We start from the raw sequence: 25,187 nt of genomic DNA, 5'->3' as shown, positions 1-25,187 counted from the left end.
CTCAAATTTCTCTCCTCCCTTCAAGCGCAAAATACAAAAAGCCTAGGCTGCCACTACCTGATTCAATCAAGTGTGCTACAATGTATACCCATGGGCTACATTGCGACTTGTATTTTAATTAATAATGTGAGACCCTGTTCTCAATGGCTAGCTCTGTGGTGTTCTGAGTTGCTTTTTTTTCCTTTTCTTGTAAACACTTTGAAGAAACCAAAAAATATCCCAGGAAGCACATTCTCCCTCATGCAAATTGTATGTGATATACATTATAACACCGTGTGCTCAGACTCTTTTGTGACTAAAAGACATATCAGCAAATTGGAAGTCGTTTTAAACAACAAATTGTGTTAGCCTGTAAACCAACAATGGCGATGAATGAAAATGCAAAAAGGTACATTTGGCTAAGAATATGCAGGCATTCAGCGGCAAAGCCCATGGAAATGTTCAATGGGAGGAAGAGGAGCGTGAGAAGAAGAAGTAGAAGAAGCAGAAGAAGAACAAGAAGAACAATAACAAGAAGAACAAGACAAACAAAAACAAGAAGAACAAGAATAATGGAAGGACCTCAAGGAAGGATAAAAAAAGCAAGAAAATGAAAGAAAAAGAAGGGTGGTGGAGGAGAAAAGCCTAAGTACAGTACATGCCATGTACTACATGGTGTGACTAACTTAATGTTTGAGGCTATTACCAGACATGCGTCTCAAACGGCTATGGGTGCCAAGTTTTGAGGAATAACAAGCACAGTGAAGGGTGAAAAGCACGCTTGTGTGGAGAAGCTGAACCGGAAGGAGCTCTGGGGGAACCCTGGGGTTTTGGGAGATGGGGTGTATTCAACCTTTCTCTTTCTCCAGTCTCACAGTACACCCACAACTGATGTGACTTTTTTACTGCTGAAGTAATGACTCATTTCATATACTCTTATAAATGCATGTGTGCTAATGGGAAATTATGCAGTAACGTACGAGCACAAAACGATACAGACAAGATGTTAAGACAACATATGAAAATAGATGACGTTCTGTAACTTGAATACAGGTATTCGACTTTGAACATGGCATGCTCTCCTGCTCTCCACATGAAATGTCAAACATTATGTTCCTTACAGACCAATATCGGTTGAAGGATACAGTTATAACATAGAAACAGAGCTTGTGTTATAATACATCCGTTATAACATAGAAACAGAGCTTGTGTTATAATACATCCGGATAAGAAATTCAAAATTATTTTTGAAATCGTTCTTATTTTCAACCCAATCTGTGACAAAACATTTTCGTTACCTTGGATGAGCACGGCTCCCAGAAAATCTAACGTGATTATTCCTGCCCTGGGAGAAGGGCTGTCTCCCTGCGCTCTGTCAAAAGGTCAATTATGGCCCCAAACCGCCATGCAGTGACACTGACCTGGAAAGAGTACTGATGACCCCACATCCAGGAGCCCAAAAGAGTTGATCATCTAACATGCACGCTGCCTGAAGCCATGGAAATCTGACATTTGTCCTTATTCAAATGAACACAAACAATATGCATCTCAGGCCTTTCCCTAACCTGTGCCAAACATAAAACATGAGGACCAGCAATCTGTTTCGCAATGTCCTCCATACATGTTCTAGTCTTTCCCTCCGAATAAAACCAACCAGCAATCACACTGATACAGACGATACATGGTGCCAGTTTTTACACTTTAGATATTAGGTTCTGGGTGGATTTGCTTACATCAGACAATGTTATGAGCAGGATTGAATAAGTATTGAGTGCAAAGTTATTTTCACAATAATGTGGTAGCCTATAATATACTATTAATGGAATGCACACTTACAGCACAGCACTCTCACGCTGTGGTGGGCTAAGTATTGTACAGTACCACATTTAGCGGGTAAAAATGAAAACAGATATACTACAGAGTGCTGGTGCCATAATACAGGTTTATACACAGTACATTCCCTCTGAATTGCATTTGCCCGGAGCATTACCTTCCACTGTAAATGTTTATCCATGTAGACTTCCCATCTCATGCTGTTTGGTCTCTGTGCTGAAGGTAAAGGGGTGGCTGATGACCGTATGACACAGAGCAAGGGCTCTCATGTCTTCAGGGGGTTTCACAGAGCATGATCATGAAATGCAGAAACATGGAACAGACGGTAAAAGGTTGAGCACGGGACCATATTTCTCCAGCACGTCAGTTAATTTCCTTTCCTTTTTGTTCCACATCACTTTTCTATTATGCTTTGGCCACATTGGCAACATAGTACAAATCATTATTTTGCTCACAAAATCTAATCATTACCCTCAAACGAAAAATGGATAGCCAGTGAGGGGAATGTGGGGGAATTGTTATTTTTCACATTCTAATTCACATCACAAGGAACCCAAAAGAAACACATATATCAGATTGGTTTGGCGCCTTTCGCCCGCAGCCATGCAGCACACACTGATATTAGTTTTAAATACAGATTGCTGGCAATAACACAGCAGAGGGGTCCCTGTCTGGTACACAAACCACAGCCAAGATTGCTTGACATAGCCGGCTCTCTGTAAGTGAGACACCTTCAATCAAAAAGCTCAAACAAATGTAGTTCTTTGGCTCTGTCAACTGTAAACTGTTATTGATCCCAACAAATTAAATTTGTTCACGCTGATCGATCAAACACATTATCTGTTTTTTTCAGTCTATTACCAGCAAGTGGAAACTCAAGAGGCATCAATAAATACAGCCGGGTCACCCAGGATAGATTCTCTATGCAGCCAGAGGCCTGTAAAAACAGTAGACCAAACCTAAGCACTTGTACTTAAAAGGTAATGGACCTGTATCATGACTAAACGTTAAGTGCCTGAGGTAAGATACAGGATGCAGCTTTGTGGCACCTCCAAGGTCTGCTAGCAGACACTTGTATTTGTTTGTCTCTTTTTGCCCCTGCTAATATCTCACTCTCCCCCCTGTGTAAGCCTTCCAGCTGGCATGCTGCTGTGCTTGGCAGGTTGGGGGGAACATGAGAATTAAACCTATATCGCACCAGCTACCAGTTCTCAAATATCAGCGGAGTCCAGCACTTCACAGGGGACTAGCGGGAGGAAAGAATGTCAACGGCACAAACAACCAGCTCATCCTCGCAGAGCTTCAAGAAATAACGTTTTCAGAAGAAGGTTTTCATCCTTCTAAGGGAATTTTTCAAAGATGGATTACATAGATGTAACCATCGGACCAGGACTCATATTTGTGCACTAATTCGTGGACCAACGGGATGACTACGGGTACAGTTGTGGGAAAGGCACAAGGCAGGACAGGTTTTGGTTTCTCCAAAATAGGAGGAGGGGGAATAGCTACCCTCCATAATTCCTGTCACTAACAGGTTTTCCATTTCATAATTTCAATGCTAACATCCTGAACTGCTAGAGTAGGAACCACTGCCACGTCTACTACACTGACCAGACAGGGAGAAGCGTGATGTCGTACTGTAACCCCACTAAAGCAGCCTTCTCAACTATTGGGTGCTCCCCAGCCCCCCTTTCAGTACAACCATGGCTCACGGCCCAGAAATGCATTCATTCCCTTCCCTTCTAAACAAACAGAAGCCATTAAACCCAAATATCAGAAGTATCAAAGTCATTCATACAGTACTAGTAAAACTCAGAGGTTGAAGAGGAAATTCATAGAGTAAAAACACGATTCAGTTGACATTCTTATGAAATTCCAGTAGGCTATTCTTTGTGATCATGACCTTAAATGCCTGAATGAGCTTAAAGACAGATCCGGATACCGCAAACAGAGACACAGACTATACCACAGAAAATGACACGTTTAGTTGACGTGACAGCATAAAAGGTGCATTTGCCTGGTGCTTGAGAAAGCTGCGGTTTAATTATTCAATCCTTTGGAATAAGTCCAATGTTCTCGATACTGACTGTAACCCCTTTATCACTGTCTAGGTCCATGGAAATGAAACCCTTTCACCTCCAGTGTCTCGTGTTAAAGAAGGCTTGCCTGAAGTCAACCCGAAACTATCTTCAGTTTTGGCATTTCCTCTGAATACCATGAGAAGAATGACAGCTTGTCCACAAACCAAAGGGAGACTTCTAGAAATAAGACTATCCGCCCCTCCACTGTGATAGAGCAAGGCTGATAAGTCTTTTATTATGGAAAATCATTTTAAACAGGGTAAAATGTGGGAGGCTCAGTTTTTTCCATGTTTCTCCCACTATCACTCCAGCTATTGATAAGATGTCTAAATGTATTGCAGAATATTTCTGCAGGAAAAGAGATAAAAGGTTGCTGAATAAAATATGAGGTGAAGGCTGTAAATTGTAGCAATGCATATCATTTCATTCAAATGTAGGACGCAATTACCATCTGCTACACTCATCAGTTCCCTCCTTTATGACTTAATTATATGTTTAATGCTATCAGATCAAGGAAAGGGCAAAACAGATGAACGAGGGAGAAAGAGAGAAGATTCTGCAACAAGACAAAAGGCAGATGAAAAGTAACATAAAGGATAGAATTGATTTCATTTACCGGGAAATAGAAAAGGCTAATTTAGATACAATGCTCCATCATCTTCTTCGCCATTGTGAGATAATAAAGAAGCGTGTTTGCCAATCGGTCTCGTAGAAACGTAACAAAAAGAGTCAAGTTCCTCAAAACCAGATCGGCCCGCATTCATTTCTAAAGTATTGTGACTTTGTGAATTTTTCAATGCGTTGTTGTGTGATCACTGACAAGAACCAATCTCTAATTGACATCAGTGCGTGATTTACATAAAAGTAAAGCACGCACAATGTGTACCTTCAATTAACTCTCTCACTGATGGAAACCCAGTCTATACATCCTTATACGATACACATCGTTAATAGCAGTATTGATGATGCACTGTCCATATATTTAAGCAGATCATATCTTTTCACCTGTGTTTTATATTGTATGACATAACATTCTATGTATTTCTGCATATGTACCAAGATGTCCAAATAAACTTAACCAAAGCCAGACCCCGAAATCATAATAGAACTGTCTAAAACTTTATTTGGATGCATGTGTGGTCCAAATGGCTGAGGGGTATGTGGCTGCCTGGCCAGTGTCATCCCAGGTGCCAGCAGGCTCCATCTCCTAACTGTGTACCTTTGGCCAGAACTCATTACAGCCTGACATTTAGGACTTGCTGCCCATGCCAAGTCAGCCCACTGGATTGAGACAAATTATGTAGTTATTTTTTATGTCACACATTAACTCACGTCCAGTGGGAGCCAAATCTGTATCACCTTCATATCAACTGGTTAAAGGATATGGATTTGACCATGGTGTTATGCTCCTTGCTTTCTTCTTGCTGGATGATGTGCGTGAAGTTTTGTTCACCTATGCAGAATAAATATGTTACCCTCTCATCCCCATATACATATCCATGGGCCATGCATGGTGTTCATAAAGTGCTGGTAGAGAGTCGACAAGACATTCAACCTCTATGGTGTGGTTTCCCAGACACAGAGTAAATCTAGTCATGGACTACAAAGCAATCTCAAGAGAGAATCTTCATTGAAAATGCGTTTAAGTCCAGGATTAGGCTTTATCTGTGTTGGGAAGCCGACCCTAAGAGTGGTAAATGCCTATTGTTATGTGACAAACCCCATAGTATCTATTAATGAAGTGAATCATCATAATTTACCTATCTTGTATAGTTACAACTAATCTTTGATAGAAGGCAACCAAATATTCCACACGAATATTTTACAAATATGACTGACAAGTTGCTCAACTTTACCTGGGTAGAACGCAGAGATGTTCCATGTGGTGTTCTGTCCTCACAAACGCTGAGAAAAAATGAAAAAGAGATGGAAGAAAAAGAGTGAATCAATAAGAATACATTTCATTGTTTCACCCCTGGCAGCATATCCTATCTGATGTTTAATTACATCTTAATTGAAGCATAATGATAACGAATATTTTGGGACTATTCTATTCTAGATTATGGAATGAGTCAAACTATTCACATCAAGAGAAATGACTGAGATGAGAGCATGAGGCAGATCTAGTTGAAAAAAATAATAATTGGGGTATTTCTGTGGGTAACAATGAGAATATGCTTTAAATGTATCAAATCATGTTTGGAACTTATTCTCTTTCAATCTTAGGAAATTTCCAATGAATGGTAGGGGTTTGATTTTGGACTACTAGACCAAAGGAAAGAACATGAAGAGAACAAAAGCTCCATCTTGTGGTGTGAAAGGAAATGGAACTTCAGAACAAACAAATACATTCCCAGGTACTCTACACTACAGCACTGTGAGCAGTATACTACTATACTTTACTATAGTAAACCTCTCATAATAGAACCATTAGAATTCAATAAGGTAACAAATATTAGATGCAGGCAAGACATTGGTTAATATCATGAATCTGTTCAGATGGAGTACCAGAAAACATATAGGTTTAAAATATAATTCAAACCAATGATAATGTTTTGGGGGAAACAAATACTGAATAGCAAATTAATGAGACAAATTAAGTGGGAATTAAATATCCCCTGGGGAGCAAACATATCATATATCATATATCATATGTAGTGGACCCTTGTCTTGTGAATAATATGGCAGACAATATTCTACCTGGTTGAAGGCCTAGTTTCATCATTATGAAGGCCTATACGGTACCTTTGGTGATTGAGATGTTCATAGATGAGGGGGTCTATGACACAGGTTGTGTCTCAAACGGCACCCTATTACCTATATAGTGCACTACTTTTGACCAGGGCCCTATGTGCCCTGGTCAAAACTAGTGTGCTGTAAAGGGAATAGGATGCCGTTTGAGACGCAGACATAGTGTCACTTACAGAGATTTGATGGACTAGAGATCTAGGGATGCTCCATGACAATTGAGCAGCAGGACTATATTGCTATATTATATCAAATGCTTAATTGCTGATTAAAGCTAGACAACCACTGTATGTGTAAACATAGTATGCAGGAGATTTACAATATATTGAGTTTACAGTCATTGAGTGAACTATCAGTGCTTAGTTAAGAGATAAACTGAAAACTTTAATTGAGTCTGGCTCATTTATCTGACTTGTACATTGTTAGGGGAATTGTAGATAATAGACCATTAAATTAAGCTGAAGTAAAAACCCAGTTGATGCATGTGCCATGGATATTTTTCACACAAATGGAAAATATGTTACAAAAATAAAAAAGGGAAGTAATTGATTTCAAATTAATTGTGCAAAGGTCTCCCTGATGGGTACCATCTGTCAAAACAAGCTGTACGTTCAGCAAATCTAATCGTAATTAATTAAATGGCTAACAAATTACATACATCATAGTTAACACTGGGAGAAACTACCGCAGGAACTGTTATGAAACAAATTAGCTTTAACAATTAAAGAAAATTACATCACATAACTAAATATTACACTCATTTCCGCAAGCCATATTTCTTAATGAATTCTGTAATTAATTTAATTCACACATTGTGCATAATTTGGAGCTGAAAATGTCAGTGGGTCAGACTTAACCACCATTCTTGCTGGCTGTCAGTTCCAACGAGAGACATATTAGCAAAACATGACCTCTTATGTAAATGACAGAGACCAAATGTTGTCATTTTAATTCCAAGGTCTGATTAGCATGTTCTAAAGATATCCTACAACTACATGTTGTCCATTTTACACATGCCAGTGTCAAATTAAGAGCTTCAATTGTCAGTAATGTTTTTTTGCATAATCCCTCTCAATTTCAAAAGAAAATGGCTACCAGTAAACAAGGACATTACAGCATATTGAGAATTCAGTACCTATCCCTATAACACAACATAGGATGTAGATTTATTCACCTTAAACCAAAAAGCTGATCTATCCATTCAATAATCGCTGCATGTTTGTGGGTGCCACAATAGATAAATGATAATGAATATATGAATAACTTGTACAATGAATAGGATATATAAACTGACACATGCATTGTGAGGCTTCGGGGCTTTCCTGGGGCCAATCATTTAGCCAAGCCACTAATGAAAGCCCGTGTACTGTGGCTAAGGGCAGCCACCAGGAGAGACAACACAACATCCACCCCGCCTGCCTGCCTCCCGCTCTCTCTCTCTCTCTCTCTCTAAGTGTTGGGGGGCACTTAATGGTCTGGATGGAGCCAATAGGGCTCCCAAGAGATGACTGCTGATGAAGTGAAAACCTGTTGTTTCCTCTCTTAATCACTGCCTAATGGCTATTGCAATACAGCTTTTATGATGCTTGTGTGTGTGTGTGTGTGTGTGTGTGTGTGTGTGTGTGTGTGTGTGTGTGTGTGTGTGTGTGTGTGTGTGTGTGTGTGTGTGTGTGTGTGTGTGTGTGTGTGTGTGTGTGTGTGTGTGTGTTTGTGTGTGTGTGTGAGTGAGTCACTGAGTGACAAACACTCAGTTGAACGTTTTACTTGAATTGTGAATGTATTCATTGCAGACACACCTGTACTGGTTACACCAGTTATGCTTGATTTACCTTATTATCACCATATTGACACGTCACACTTTGCTATAATTTCAAAGTTGAAAACACGGATGTGCAAAGGTCCATTACTGACCAAAAACCTGTCGGGGGAAAGAAAAACATCCAAATAATCCGTTTTTGTTTAGGCCTACACTCACTGTGCGACGCGCCATGCATTATTTTGTTGACATTAGACAGGCCACACCCACTTTCACGCCACCTTCGGTGTACCCTAAAACGGTTTGCTTAAAATGAAGCTGTCTATCCAATCACTGTGTGTGCTCTCAACGTTGAAATATGTCGTTGATGGGCGCTACCTCCACGACAGAACAGGAGCAAATGTGTCAAAGAACTAAATTGGATGTCTGTGGTTTTGCATTCTCCTCACGGGAATATGATCCTTTCCTTTCTCATTCAAAGACATTAGGTGAGGGCAAGTAAGTTAACAACAAATTGCAAGATAATTGCCTGTGTACTTCCATAATAGTGGGCAGGGCATTGATACTTGTGATATACATTGTACCATTCAGGGAAGTAAATGGACAACGTGGAGGTAAGTTTTATTGATACATTGTTGCGTTTCTCTACAAAATTCACAAAAGTTCAACGACTTCTACCAGAAGATTCCAACCGTTGTTTGGCCAAAGCAATCTTCTCCGCGTGGAATGCCATGCAGGCAATAACCTACTAAAACTACCCCAAAGTAAGAAGTTGAACGGAGGGTGAAGTATGACTCGTGCATGCGTTAATAAGATACTGTGACCTAGTATATCTAGACGTACTAAAATGAAGGCTATAAGGAAATACTTTATGGGTAGTGGTAGGGCACTTGCATTTGTTTTCATTGCATCTGTCATTTGGCTGCTGTTTGATATGGTAGCACTTCGCCTGTCAATAAATGATGCTAACAGCCAACTTCTGAAAGAAAGCGTAGTGAAGGAAAGGCTGGCTGTCATATCGCAGGCCACCGAACGTACACCGTTAGACTTAGACCTGGACGAGGCAGGTAATAAAGGTCCACTCCAGAATGAAAAGAAAGTCCTTGAAGTGGGCAGAAAGCGAGGACCTGCTGCCAAAAAGGACCCGCAGTTGAAGGACAAAGTAAATTCACATGCGAAACAAGGGGGGAATGCCCAACTAAAGTCAGAACAAGGAAATTATGTCATTTTTAAGCCTAACCAAATCGAAACAGTGAATCATGTCACAGGACAGTTGAGTGTGTCTTTGAATACGAAAACGCCTGTCAAAGACCTGTCAAAAAAGGCAAATCTGGTGAAGTCAGAGGATAAGAAAGTGGCAGTGCTTTCGAACTTCACCAAAGTGCCACCTGGTGTTCAAGAAGGAAAACATGTTGAAACATTGACCTCAAAAAAGACAGTGAAAGCAGAGGAAAATATAGGCCTAATGCAAAAAGCCAAAGCAAATATGGACTCACAGACAAATGAGAAAGTCCTAGATCCACTCGAGCCTGGCATACAAGAAAGCTTTATAAAATACAAAGTTGCCGTGGACCGCACAGTTAAATCTGTCAAAAAGGATGTACTGAAAGGAAAAGAGGTGGTTGTCAATATTAAGCACAAACGGATCAAGGCAGTTGATAAAGGTAAGCCGTATGCCTTAAAGAAGACCTTTCCTCCTAGAGCAAAGTTTAAACTCCAACCAGGAGTTCCCACAAACTCCACAGATGTTCGAAACACAGGCGTCCACAAAGTGCTGGCATTAGACATGACTCAAGCCCCCAGAGATGCCAATGCAATTGGGCAATTTGGGCAAGCAGCCATGGTGCCCAGTGACAAAGAGCAGGAGGTGAGGAGCCGGTGGAATGAAGGCTATTTCAACGTGTACCTGAGTGACCAGATCCCTGTGGACCGAGCCATCCCAGACACCAGACCTCATACGTGAGTCACACTCTGGCCTTGACCACATCATGCATACTCACGTATTTCCACACTTGTATTCCTCATACAGACACTCATATAGTGATATAGTACAGTTAGCATTAGGTAACCTCTCTTGTTACTGTTTTTTGTTGTTTTCTAGGTGTTCAAAGAGTGTAGTCCATGATGACTTGCCCACCACCAGTGTGATCTTCTGCTTTGTGGATGAGGTATGGTCCACTTTGCTCCGGTCCGTCCACAGTGTCCTCAATCGCTCTCCACCACACCTTCTCAAAGAGATCATCCTGGTGGATGACTTTAGTACCAAAGGTAAGAGAGGGGAGGAGCTTTCCTGGTAAACAGTACAGGATGGGTTCAGAGTTTTTCCCAGCCATGTGATGTGTCCAGGGAGATTCTGGGCCCAACTGAAGACAATTTCATGAATCTAGGACCAAGAAAATGTATTCAAACTAGCTAATGAAGTTTTGTAAATGTATATTCTTAATGGTAAAATATGGCATTTATTTGCAATATACTATAAAGTTTCAGATTTGGAGATCTTCAGACAGCAACGATAGCTTTATAAATAGGGCCTGAAGTTTTTCTTGGGCAGGTCACATAGTCAGAATAAATTCAGGGCCCTAAACACACTCGCTCTCATCCACTCTTTCAGAATATCTCAAGGACCACCTGGATGTGTACATGTCCCAGTTTCCCAAAGTGCGGATCGTCCGTCTGAAGGAGAGGCAGGGCCTGATCCGAGCTAGGCTGGCAGGAGCCGCCATTGCCAAAGGTAACCAACCACATCCACATCCTGCTATATCGTATGACCACTCTCGCTTGCATTGTATGCTGTTTAAACAAAATATTCTATGCAAAGAAATCTCAGTTTTGTCCTCCCGTACATGAGGCAGTCAACCGTGGTTTTGTTTGTCTTCAGTGGTTTGTTTGCATTTCCCTTCAGGTGATGTTTTGACTTTTCTTGACTCGCATATTGAATGCAACGTGGGCTGGTTGGAACCTCTGCTGGAGAGAGTGTACATGGACAGGAGGAAAGTGGCCTGCCCAGTCATCGACGTCATCAGTGACAAGGACATGAGGTAATGTAACATTACCATAATACTAAATGCTTGCGTCTCAAATGGCACATTTCCTATATACTGTCCATTTGGAAAGTATTCAGACCCATTTGACTTTATATAGACAGGTGTGTGCCTTTCCAAAATCATGTCCAATCAATTGAATTTACCACAGGTGGACTCCAATCAAGTTGTAGAAACATCTCAAGGATGATCAATGTAAACAAGATGTCTCTTAGAAAAGGGTCTGAATACTTACACTACCGGTCAAAAGTTTTAGAACACCTACTCATTCAAGGGTTTTTATTCCATTTTTACTATTTTCTAAATTGTAGAATAATAGTGAAAACATCAAAACTATGAAATAACACACATGGAATCATGTAGTAACCCAGAAAGTGTTAAACAAATCAAAATACATTTTGTATATAGCCACCCTTTGGCTTGACAAGTGTTATTTCAAAGTTTTGATTTCTTCACTATTATTCTACAATGTAGAAAATAGTAAAAATAAAGAAAAACCCTTGAACGAGTAGGTGTTCTAAAACATTTGACTGGTACTGTATGTAGATAAGGTATATCTGTTATTTATTTTGTATAAATTTGCACTATGGGCCCAGGTCAAAAGTAGTGCATTATGTAAGGACTAGGATACCATTTGGGACGCCCCCTATTAGAGCTGGGCGATATGGGGGGAAAAATCCATATCACGATAAATTGACTGAATTATCACAATGAATTGAAAGATAAATAGCTAACATTAATATGCATCAGTTGCTTTAAAAAAAAATATATACATTACACTTAAAACTACTACTACTTTAAAAGTTGTAGCTATCAATTGTCCTGTTAGCAATTGGCCATATTAGCGTACATATTTAATTTCAAACTTCACATTTCTCTAGTGTAGGCTACTTTATCGTAATTATCAGTAACATTTTCTCAAGAAGTGATTGTATCGGTCGGTGTTACATTTTGGTTTATCGTCCCAGCTCTAATTTCAGAGTTATTATTCAATCTTATTGTCTAGGAGTTAGACCCCCAAATTTGGTCTGTCAGTATCATCTGGGGGCACAATGTCTCTTTATTTACCTAGACTGGGCCGTTCTGGCCCGGACACTGCTTACTTAGCTGACTATGTCCCTACAGTTGCAAAATGTGTGATAACATTGCAGCAATGGAAGCTTTGTGTGTTACCTACAAATCCTACATCATTAGAAATATTTGATTCACAGCTATCCATCTGATACATTTTCTGAATATTTGGGTCAACGGCCTTCTGACTTCTAGGGTTCACGTTGAACTTACCTGTATACATTGCTGTAAAAAGTAACCCCGACGACCAGAGTTGTATCAACTTATTTTTATACAGCCAGGTTTGATGCAACATCCTGTTTACTGGATATTGTTGATATATGTGATTCATCAGAGTTGTCTTGAGTTTCGCGCATTTCATTTCCTCATGCATTGTTAATCCAGTAATGTAATATTTGTTTAATGATATTCTGTTTACAGCTATGCGTTTGTTGACAACTTCCAAAGAGGGGTATTCAAATGGCCCTTGGTGTTTTTGTGGCGCATGTTATCAGAGGACGTCATTAAGAAGAATCACATGAAGGCTTCAGATCCCATCAGGTAGTTCTGGATTTCATTACATCCCTCATTACTGTATGTTTACATACACAGTAAATTGGCTAGTGTGTTTATTTTTCTTCAGTGTAGCATTTCTAGTGTTGATTCTGGGGTTAAATTAACTCTAAGAGTGAGAATTACTCTGGCTTGTTGTGGCCTGTAAAGTAGGAGGTTCCTAACACCACTGTTAGGGTAAAACTTGTCTGTCAAAGTAAGGCCTTTCCACTGGGCACACACTGGTTGAATTAATGTTGTTTCCACGTAATTTCAATTAAATTACATTGAACCAACATGGAATTGAAGTTGAATTGGTGTATATGCCCAGTGGGTTATGATGTATGTAATGTATTCTCATAAACAGTTACATTTTTATGATAACATTCGCCTACAGTAGGAACTCACTTTGTGAGGTCCACAGGACTAATTAAACCACATTTTTTTAACTAATTAAACAAATCTAAGTTTATTGGTCACAGACACAGATATGTTTCTAGCTCCAACAGTGCTCCCTCTATCTTTCACCCCCTCCACTTCCCTCTCACTCACCAAGTTACTCTCACTTTCAATAAACTAGACAGCGCTTTCACTCTTCTGCCTAATAGGTACACAACAATACGCACATAATCCAAAAAGTAAGAAGGAAAAAATATCAGAACGAGCGATGTCATAGTCCGGAATATACACTACCGTTCAAAAGTTTGAGGTCACTTAGAAATGTCCTTGTTTTTGAAAGGAAAGTCATTTTCCCCCCATTTAAAATAACATAAAGTTGATCAGAAATACAGTGTAGACATTGTTAATGTTGTAAATGACTATTGTAGCTGGAAACTGCTTTAAAAAAAATATATATTATGGAATATCCACATAGGTGTACAGAGACCCATTATCAGCAACCATCACTCCTGTGTTTCAGTGGCATTTTGTGTTGGCTAATCCACGTTAATCATTTTAAAAGGCTAATTGATCATTAGAAACCCCTTTTGCTATTATGTTAGCACAGCTGAAAACTGTTGTGCTGATTTAAAGAAGTAATAAAACTGGCCTTCTTTAGACTAGTTGAGTATCTGGAGCATCAGCATTTCTGGGTTCGATTACAGGCTCAAAATGGAAAGAAACAAAGACCTTTCTTCTGAAACTCGTCAGTCTATTCTTGTTCTGAGAATCGAAGGCTATTCCATGCGAGAAATTGCCAAGGAACTGAGGATCTCGTACAACGCTGTGTACAACTCCATTCACAGAACAGAGCAAACTGTCTCTAACCAGAATAGAAAGAGGAGTGAGGCCCCGGTGCACAACTGAACAAGAGGACAAATATATTAGAGTGACTCGTTTGAGAAACAGATGCCTCACAAGTCCTCAACTGGCAGCTTCATTAAATGGTACCCGCAAACATGCGTCTCAACATCAACAGTGAAGAGGCGACTCCGGGATGCTGGCCTTCTAGGCAGAGTTCCTCTGTCCAGTGTCTGTGTTCTTTTGCCCATCTTAATCTTTTCTTTTTATTGGCCAGTCTGAGATGAGATGTTTTTTTTTTTTGTAACTCTACAAACTTAACATGGTCACTAATGAGGTTTCCATCCAAACATTTAATGTATGTAAAGTACATGATGGATAAAAAAATGTTATGACAGGCCTGATGGAAACAACATTTTTGGGTACATTTTCCAAATGTTGAAAAAACGAAATACGCTAGACAAGGTGGGCTCTTTATGTATTTGTAAAAAAGAATGATGGGAGATGTCGGTGGAAATGCTTTTATGTGCAAATATTGTTATAATAACCATAATATTGAAGTAAACATGGAGTCGTGATGACAATGTTATGTGGTCTTCCCACTATGACTCATTGGGAAAGCATGCAATTTATTAAACTACAGATTTAAATGAACTTTGAACGTCACAGTGCAAGGTGGTGAGCTTGATGCTCCTTTCCAATAAATATTGAGGGTGTTATTGTGGTGACATGATGATCGATGCTTGGCTGCCATTTGACGAATAAAATGAATCTGGCTCTTTTGTCCATAATAATCTCCCTCATGTAGGCTATATGTGCGCTCTAGCCAAACATATATATTTTTTCCGGTACATGGGAATTTTTAGCGCAATAGGTATTTCTATGTGGTACTACGCCATCACGCACAGCCTTTATCTGCAAGTCAATTTGATGGAAACACATCTCTGGTGGGACAATGAGCACATTTTTGTCAATATTTGCATGAAACCTAGCTAGTGTTGATTTTAACACTGGAGAATTTGTCGTGTAGTAACAGTTGCGGATTAGTTCAAGTACATAAGTATTGGGCCCTCTTCCAATTCTTCGGAAATTCATCCTTCGTTCCTTGTTTCCATCAGTTAATCATCGATCTATACACGATTGGATAGGTCAACGCTAGTTTACGCCAACCTTTTACTTTTACCAATCCAACCAGTTGAGATCAGCTGACTCATCCTAATTACTCTCAGTTAATAAGACCAAGGAGGAATGTTTTGTGAGTAATACAATCTCCAGGAAATCTCAACAGAAAACGTTTCGCAACGAAACAAATGGTACTTATTGCATAAGTTCAGGTTAGTCCCTCCCTTGTGTATGACTGTGTACTTTGTTTCTCAGGTGTCCCATCATGGCAGGAGGACTTTTCTCCATCGATAAGAAGTACTTCTATGAACTGGGCTCTTATGATCCTGGCTTGGACGTATGGGGCGGAGAGAACATGGAGATCTCTTTTAAGGTCAGTGACAAAAAAAATGTTTTATTAATGTTTTATTAGAGATTAACAAACCTGCAAATAGTTCATTCTTCAACATGTTACAGGATTACACACTTAACTCGGCTCATGATCAAGGCTGCCTCAAATGGCACCCTATGAAGTGCACTACTTTTGACCAGAGCCCGATGAGCAATAGGGTGCCGTGTGGGACTTCGATCAAATGTTCTGATCACATCCTACTTGTGTTGATTTTGCAGATTTGGATGTGTGGAGGTGAAATCGAGATCATACCATGTTCCAGAGTGGGCCACATTTTCCGTGGCGCCAACCCATACAAGTTCCCCAAGGACAGGCAGAAGACGGTTGAGCGTAACCTGGCCAGGGTGGCAGAGGTGTGGCTGGATGAGTACAAGGACCTGTTCTACGGCCATGGATACTACCATCTGCTGGATAGGAGTGTCATCGACATTGGCAACCTCACAGACCAGATAGAGCTCCGGAAGAAGCTCAAGTGCAAGAGCTTCAAATGGTACCTGGATAATGTGTACCCAGACATGGTCGCTCCATTGGTCAAAGCTGAGGGGCTAGTAGGTGTACTTTTTATAATTGATTTGATATTTATAGCGCTTTTCCAGATGCTCAAAACCCTTATGCAGTTTATTCCTGTGGTTTATAACTTTATTTGAAAAGCTTAAAATCATTGTCTTTACTGAATTAGTAGGAATCCAGTTTTTGCTTTTTAGGCTGTTTTTCTTAGAATATATTGCATTGGTGCTCTTTTTCTGGCAAACAATTGTTACTCTTATTTTTCCGTTAACTTATCCCTCATCTCGATGCTGACAGACAATAGTACTTTTTTTCTGAGGGGGGGATGTATACTTGTCTGCTCTCAATGCCTCTGCAACACAGATGTCAATTGTCCTCTTATCTGAACAAAGTGATAGAACTGTCACAATCCAGTCAGGATTTGTTGAAGGCGCAGAATGGAAAGAAAGGAGCAGCTTTTCTACTGTCAATACTGCAGTGACACTACCTATGTAAACTACTGTTATGACTGCTCTATGCATTGTCATGAAATGTTATACCTGTGATCCTCCTTTGCTAGGTTTTCAATCGTGGAGTAAGAAAATGCCTCGCTCTGCAGAAAGGCTCCCTTGCCTTTGAGATATGTGATCTCAGCAAGCTGGTAAATACTCCTACCTTCCCCATTTGAAATGGAAAGCTGTCTTATGACTATAACCCACTATGGAATCCCTGTTGAGTTCAACACACACCCAACCGGCCTTGAAAACCCCATAGTTATCATGGAGCCTAATTATACAGTACCAGTCAACAGTTTGGACACACCAACTCATTCAAGGGTTTCTTTATTTTTAACTGTTTTCTACATTTGTAGAATAATGTGAAGACATATGGAATCATATAGTATCCAAAAAAGTGCTAAACAAATATATTTTACATTCTTCAAAGTAGCCACCATTTGCCTTGAAAGCTTTGCACACTCTTGGCATTCTCTCAACCAGCTTCATGAGGTAGTCACCTGGAAGGCATTTCAATTAACAGGTGTGCCTTGTTAATTTGCTTCCTTAATATGTTTGTGTTGTGACAAGGTAGTGGTGGTATACAGAAGATAGACCTATTTGGTAAAATACCAAGTCCGTATTATGGCAAGAACAGCTCAAATAACAAAAGAGAAACGACAGTCCATTACATTAAGACATGAAGGTCAGTCAATCTGGGAAAATTTCAAGAAATGTTAACATTTCTTCAAGTGCAATCACAAAAACCATCAAGCGTTGTGATGAAACTGGCTCTCATGAGGACCGCCACAGGAATGGAAGACCCAGAGTTACCTCTGCTGCAGAGGATGAATTCATTAGAGTTACCAGCCTCAGAAATTTCAGCCCAAATAAATGCTTCACTAAGTTCAAGTAACAGACACATCTCAACAGCAATTATTCAGAGGAGAATCAGGCCTTCATGGTCGAATTGCTGCAAAGAAACCACTACTAAAGGACACCAATAATAATAAGAGACTTGCTTTGGCCAAGATACACAAGCAATAGACATTAGACCAGTGGAAATCTGTCCTTTGGTCTGATGAGTCCAAATTTGAGATTTTTGCTTCCAATGGCCATGTCTTTGTGAGACGCAGAGTAGGTGAACAGATGATCTCCGCATGTGTGGTTCCCACCGTGAAGCATGGAGGAGGTGTGATGGTGTCGGGGTGCTTTGCTTTGCTGGTGACACAAATTTGTTTAGAATTCAAGGCACACTTAACCAGCATTCTGCAGCGATCCGCCATCCCATCTGGTTTGCACTTAGTGGGACTATCATGTGTTTTGGGTCATTGTCCTGTTAAAAAACAAATCACATCAAAATGTTGATTTGTTTTTCAACAGGACAATGACCCAAAACACACCTCCAAGCTGTGTAAGGGCTAATTGACCAAGAAGGAGAGTGATGGAGTGCTGCATCAGATGACCTGGCCTCCACAATCACCCGAACTCAACCCAATTGAGATGGTTTGGGATGAGTTGAACTGCAGTGATGGGAAAAGCAGCCAACAAGTGCTCAGCATATGTGGGATCTCCTTCAAGACTGTTGGAAAAATTCCTCATGAAGCTGGTTGAGAGAATGCCAAGAGTGTGCGACGCTGTCATCAAGGCAAAGGGTGACTACTTTGAAGATTCTGAAATATAAAATATATTTGGATTTGTTTAACACTTTTGGTTACTACATGATTCCACGTGTTTCATAGTTTTGATGTCTTCGCTATTATTCTACAATGTAAAAAAATAAAGAAAAACCCTTGAATGAGTAGGTGTCTCCAAACTTTTGACTGATACTGTAGGTCTGACACTAAGGCTGCTTCCCAAATTGCACCATATTCCCTAGATATTGCACTACCCTATGGGTCCCGGTCAAAAGCAGTGCACTATATAGGTAATGGTGACATATCTTAACTATCCCCTCTGTCCCTTAACCTCAGAGTCAGCACTTCAATTACACCTGGATGAGGCACGTTCGCCAGAAAGATGTCTGTCTCACCACTCAGAACAAAGGTAGCAGCCTGGCTCTGCAGCTGTGTGACAACACCAAGCCACAGCTACGCTGGCTCCACAAGGCCTCCGTCTCTGCTCTGGTAGGTTTGCTTCAGAGTGGGCCTTTACCTCCTCGACTAGAGTTCGACTACTAATATTTGTTATTCTTAAACCAAGCTGTTGTCAGCTACTAGCATACAGAATATGTACATGAAGGTTGAAGTGAAGAGGAAATTCAGCAACTCTTGGAGGATAGTGTATGTTGATTCAATTGCTTTTTTATTGTTAAAACCATCGCTTTTTGGCCCTTAGCCTTCGTCAGGGTTTGCACCTCAATTCACAACACCTTGGTTGGAGAGCAAGGTAGCAGCAATGTTCCTTTGCTGAATGGAAGTTAACATTATGTACATTGTTGTGCTTACTGTACTATTTCCCTGTGTCGTCTTTGTTCAGGCGGAGCACCTCGTTACGGAGGTTGCTCCCCAGCGTTTGTGTCTCGAGGCTGGGACTCTGGGTGACAGCATACAGCTGAAGAAGTGTGTGCCTACCAGTCCATACCAGAAGTGGCAGTTCACACACTACCACGCTGAATGACGGGAGTACAGGGCTACAGCACTATTCATGCATCAGTGATCGACACTCAAGTACTTGACTGTGTGTTTGGATGTGGTCTGCTGCAATAGGAATACGCATGGTGTTGGTTTGAGGGTGGTGTTGGGATGTGCAATGTTTTTTTTTTTTTTTTTTTTTTTATCATGATCAACCTTTTGAATTTTGCATGATTTCTGAGGCCCCGGAAGTGATTTGAAAGGGCAGTTATTAGACAACGTAATCAGTATTTTAGGAAGCATAGTTTACTGGAGTTGCACTTTTTATTGAGCTCTTTGGTTTTACATTGTATGTTCATCAGCTTTGCCAAAAAATAGTTCTCTAAAGAGCCGTGGCAAATTGACCACGAATGTGCCTTGACTATTTACGTGAGGATTTTTCTACGGATGTTCTCTATATTGTAGCACTCGGTTTGACCACACAATGTACCATATTTCTTACTGTTTCAGTGCCAAATGGCTGGATATATTATACCACTTTTCCATGATTCATGTAAATACGTATTTTCTGTCATGTACCATTTTCACTGTTTGAAATATAATTTTATGTACAAATTGAAATGCATGAGCCTGTGTAGACATTACGTATCACAGATAGCTTTGCTAAAGACATCAGATTTTTTATGTGAGGTTATGACTCAGCTCTGGTTGACGTTTCCCCTAAGGTACAGATCTAGGTTCAACTCTCAACTCTCCCCTAAGGTACAGATCTAGGTTCAACCCCCCCCCCCCCCCCAACCTCAACGATTAGTGGGGTAAATGCAAAACTGACCCAAGATCAGTGTCTAGGGGCCACTTCACCCAACACCTTATGGCTCACAGGAAAAAGAGCTGCTTCTTTATTACTATATGGTTATAGGTTTAGTACATACTGTATGTATATTTCTCTAACACTAGAGGGGACTGTTGTTAAAATATGAAATTCTTTCTCCTTTTCTGAATAGATATTAAAGATGATAATTTAATGTGGGTTTCTTTTTCAAATTTTTTGCAACATATTTCATGAGAACAAATAGGCCTACACTTTCTCACGGAAATATTACAGCATGGAAAGGCATGGCTGTTACAGAGAGCTTTAGGGTTTAACTTTAGTAGTTGATTGTATAGCCTAACGGGAACTATATACATTTAAATAGCAGAACTTCTTCACATATAGGGTTGATCACCTGGGGGGGGGAAATTGTGGTAGGTTTTAAGATGCTTACATTCATACTTCCAGTTTTATCAGCAATCTACACACAATACCCCATAATGACAAAGCGAAAACAGGTTTTTAGAAATGTTTGCAATTTTATAAAAAATAAACACCTTATTTACAAAACTATTCACATCCTTTGCTATGAGACTTGAAATTAAGCTAAGGCGTTTCCTTGATGTTTCTACAACTTCATCGGAGTCCACCTGTGGTAAATTCAATTGATTGGACATGATTTGGAAAGGCACACACCTGTCTATATAAGGTCCTACAAAAACCAAGACATGAGCTCGAAGGAATTGTCCGTAGAACTCCGAGCCAGGATTGTGTCTGGGGAAGGGTACCAAAACAGTGGCCTTCATAAATGGAAGAAGTTTAGAACCACCCAGACTCTTCCTAGAGCTGGCTGCCCGGCCAAACAGCAATCGAGAGAGAGAAGGGCCTTGGTCAGGGAGGTAATCAAAAACCTGATCACTCTGACAGAGCTCCAAAGTTCCTCTGTGGAGATGTGAGAAAATTCCAGAAGGACAACCATCTCTGAAGCACTCCACCAATCAGGCCTTTAGGGTAGAGTGGCCAGACAGGAAGCTACTCCTCAGTAAAAGGCAAATGACAGCCCACTTGGAGTTAGCCAAAAGGGACCTAAAGACTCTGACCATAAGAAACAAGATGAAACCAAGATTGAACTCTTTGCCCTGAATGCCAAGCTTCACGTCTGGAGGAAACCTGGAACCTTCCCTACGGTGAAGCATGGTGGTGGCAGCATCATATTGTGGGGATATTTTTCAGGGACTGGGAGACTAGTCAGGATCGAGGCAAAGATGAACGGAGGAAAGTTCAGAGAGATTCTTGATGAAAACCTTTCTCCAGAGTGCTCAGGACCTCAGACTGGGGCGAAAGTTCACCTTCGAACAGGACAATGACCCTAAGCACACAGCCAAGACAACGCAGGAGTGGCTTCGGGACAAGTCTTTGAATGTCCTTGAGTGGCTCAGCCAGAGTCCGGTCTTGAACCCGATCAAACATCTCTGGAGAGACCTGAAAATAGCTGCGCAGCAACGCTCCCCATCTAACCTGACAGAGCTTGAGAGGACCTGCAGAGAAGAATGGGAGAAACTCCCAAAATACAGGTGTGCCAAGCTTGTAGTGTCATACCCAAGAAGAGTCAAGGGTGTAATCGCTGCCAAAGGTGCTTTAACAAAGTACTGAGTAAAGGGTCTGAATACTTATGTAAATGTCATATTTCAGGTTTTTATTTTGAATAAATTAGCAAATATTTCTTAAAACCTGTTTTTGCTTTATCATTATGGGTTATTGTGTGAAGATTCATGAGTGAAAAAAAAATATTTAATACATTTTTGAATAAGACTGTAACGTAACAAAATGTGGGAAAAGTTAAGGGGTCTGAATACTTTCCGAAGGCATTTTAAATCTCAATGTTTGCTAGTAGGATTACTATGTCCCCAAGCCTCTTATTTTTTTGATCTGCTATTCAAATACTAGCCTTGCATAATTAAATGTTCCCACTGTTATTTTCAATTGAAATAACTTAATTCTGGGGATTATATTTTTTACTAATTATTACAATACTACTATCCATATTGAGCTCTTATCAGTAGTCATTCCAAGTCTGTGGGAACTTAGACTTTTTACGTGTCGACCATTCATTTGGCTTGAGAAGGGACATGGCGTTACAGTAAAACGTCAACGTTTGAGATACAATCTTAAAAGACTGTGTATTGTGTATTAGAAAGATAAACAAACCCCTAACAATAGGGGATAATTATGCTAGTTTGCACAGTGACTGGTTTAGCATGCCCCTCAGTCCACATCCAGCTCCTTGTAGTTGAAGTAAAACTGCAGTATAGCCTACTTCAAGGAAACTGACATCAATAGAATGTTACAGATTCTTCATCATGGACTCCAACTCGTCAATCTTTTGGCGAGTGTTACCTTTGCGTGTCTTCCTGTAGGAGACAGTGCTATATTTGGAGCTGATGTTGTGGTTGGAGGATTTCTTATGATGGGGTCGGCCAGACTTCTATCCTCATGAAGACTGGGAACTGTTACCTTGACAGGCCAGGGAATCTTGGGAACCGTTGTCTGTCCTCCACCTCATCCTGACTCTCACTGTCGTGCTCATCACCAGAGGAGGTTGTGGTCTCAGGCTCCATGTTCAGCTGAGCCACTTCCTCCTTACGTACAGACAGGGGTGTAGTAACAGTGGTCTGATCCTGTGAATGTTTCACTTCCATTCCTTGAGTGCAGCAGAAACTTAAAAGCGAAAGTACACAACATTCTTAGAACAAATTAATATTCAGAGTTTTCTCTGCTTGTAGTGACCTAAATATTCCATTCACATAACTCCAGCTCATGAAAAAGTGTATTGTATCTGGTTGGATCATAAACCTGGTTATATGGTGATTTACCAAAAATATTCATTGTGGAATGTATGTGCTGGATAATTGATACTGACATTTTTGCTTTATTGTAACGCAGATTTCCTTACCCTTGTCTGGCAATGTGTTCTACCCTGGCTGTTTTTGTGGCTCTGCAGGTGTTGGAGTTGGGATTTGTGCTAAAGTTTCTGTTTGGGCTCAGTTACGGCACTGTTGTTGTGCTGAAGTGACCCACTGTCCAACATGGCAGAGGTACGAGTGTCTCCTCCGTCAGTGATCGGATTTGTCCCTGTTCCATTCTCCATGACTACACCCGGCTGTCTCAGCCTTGTGTAGGCTCACCTCCCCATTCTGTTGTTGAGCTGACTTGGAACTACAGATCAAGGGATAAGACCTTCCTTCCCCGTCTAATGGAGCATCACCCTCATCATAGAACACAGAGTCATCGCCCTCCTCCTCCAGAGTGGCAGCAGCTCTCTCCACGGCCTGCTCCAGAGACTGGATGGCTCCCAGACTCATCCCACTGATGATCTCCACCACCTGGGATGCCATCTCGTTTTGTTTGTTTGTTCAAAATAGTTTTTTGGACCCCCTTTGTGGTGTTGAAAAATAATCAGACTTATCTGATGTTGACGATTGTCCACCTCTTGTTTTTTCCTGCTGAGCTTTTGTCGTATCAGTTGCCAGAGTTTGTAAATCCTCAGCTGGCCAATTGGGGTCGTCCATTCCAGTTGTCCAATGAAAATGCGCATTCTCGGTCCAAGTTATCCCGTTTGATTGTAAGAGAGATTTGCCATCCTGCATTTTAATCAATGATGTGATGCGAGTTTGTCTTTTTTGTGCTAGTATGCTTGAAATTCTTCAAGTGTGTTTGAGCCAATGAAAAACAGAGGTTTTGTGTCGGGCCAATAATTGTCTCTTTGTCTGTGTGGCAAGTGAACTGACTGTACTGATTCTTTAGTTTAATCCCTCCTGAGTGACCACCTTCTTCTCCCTGTGACATTCTGAGGCTAGATTGACATTCTACTGTAGATTTACTCAAAAAGCAGGGTAAGCTACAGAGTAGACTGTATTCCTATAGAGGCCCCATTACCTATAGAGTGCACATGTTGCATGCTTAAAAGTCCAATGTAGCCGTTTTTATCTCAATGTCAAATAATTTCGGGGTAACAATGAAGTACCGTAATGTAATTACAATTAAAATTGTCAAAAATAAACAGAAATAGCATCTTAGAAAAAAGCAATTTTGCTTGGACTGTCTGTGTGGTCTGAGTGGAAAGGGGAGAATGAGTTGTCATTGGCAGAGAGGTTTGTAACTCCCTTTCTTATTGGTCTATTGTGACTCCCTCCCACCAAAATAGGCTGACATTTCAGGCAGTCTTTTTAAACAGCTCTTACAGTATAATGTTCACAGTATTATCCCAACCTCAGAATGCAAAGAGTTTGCAAAGCTGTCGTCAAGGCAAAGGGTGGCTACTTTGAAGTGTCTCAAATATAAAATATATTTAGATTTGTTTAACACTTTCTTGGTTACTACATGATTCCATATGTGTTATTTCATAGTTTTGATGTCTTCACTATTATTCTACAATGTAGAAAATAGAACAAATAAAGAAAAACCCATGAATGAGTAGGTGTGTCCAAACTTCTGACTGGTACTGTATATATATTTATATATATATACAAAAGTATGTGGACACCCTTTCTAATGAGTGTATTTGGCTATTTCAGCCAAACCCGTTGCTGACAGATTTATCAAATCGAGCACACAGCCATGCAATCTCCATAGACAAACATTGGCAGTAGAATGGCCTTACTGAAGAGTTCATTGACTTTAAAACGTGGCACCATCATAGGATGCCACCTTTCCAACAAGTCAGTTTGTCAAATTTCTGCCCTGCTCGAGCTACCTCGGTCAACTGTAAGTACTGTTATTGTGAAGTGGAAATATCTAGGAGCAACAACGGCTCCACCATGAAGTGGTAGGCCACACAAGCTAAAAAAACGGGACTGTTTTTTTAGCTTGCGTAAAAATGGTCTGTCTTCGGTTACAACACTCATTACCTATTGTAGTTCCAAATGGTTTCTAGAAGCAACATCAGCACAATAACTGTTTGTCATGAGCTTCATGAAATGGGTTTCCATGGCCGAGCAGCTGCACACAAACCTAAGATCACCATGTGCAATG

At 40.5% G+C, this 25,187-nt stretch overlaps 1 protein-coding gene across 1 annotated transcript; it reads left to right on the top strand.

Moving 5' to 3' along the window:
• Positions 1-8,422: 8,422 nt before the first annotated feature.
• On the top strand, positions 8,423-20,370 carry LOC129821334 (polypeptide N-acetylgalactosaminyltransferase 5-like). Its single transcript, XM_055878905.1, has 10 exons — positions 8,423-10,356; positions 10,499-10,665; positions 11,009-11,128; positions 11,300-11,435; positions 12,930-13,049; positions 15,657-15,774; positions 16,011-16,340; positions 16,859-16,939; positions 18,746-18,898; positions 19,251-20,370. The coding sequence occupies exons 1-10, from the start codon at positions 9,245-9,247 to the stop codon at positions 19,389-19,391; spliced, it is 2,478 nt and encodes an 825-aa protein (XP_055734880.1). The 5' UTR covers positions 8,423-9,244; the 3' UTR covers positions 19,392-20,370.
• The last annotated feature ends 4,817 nt before the right edge of the window (positions 20,371-25,187 follow it).

Source organism: Salvelinus fontinalis, chromosome 23 (assembly GCF_029448725.1).
Source record: "Salvelinus fontinalis isolate EN_2023a chromosome 23, ASM2944872v1, whole genome shotgun sequence".
Taxonomy (NCBI): domain Eukaryota; kingdom Metazoa; phylum Chordata; class Actinopteri; order Salmoniformes; family Salmonidae; genus Salvelinus; species Salvelinus fontinalis.
The sequence above is the reverse complement of the archived record's forward strand: the minus strand, read 5'-3'. Positions and strand labels throughout refer to the sequence as shown.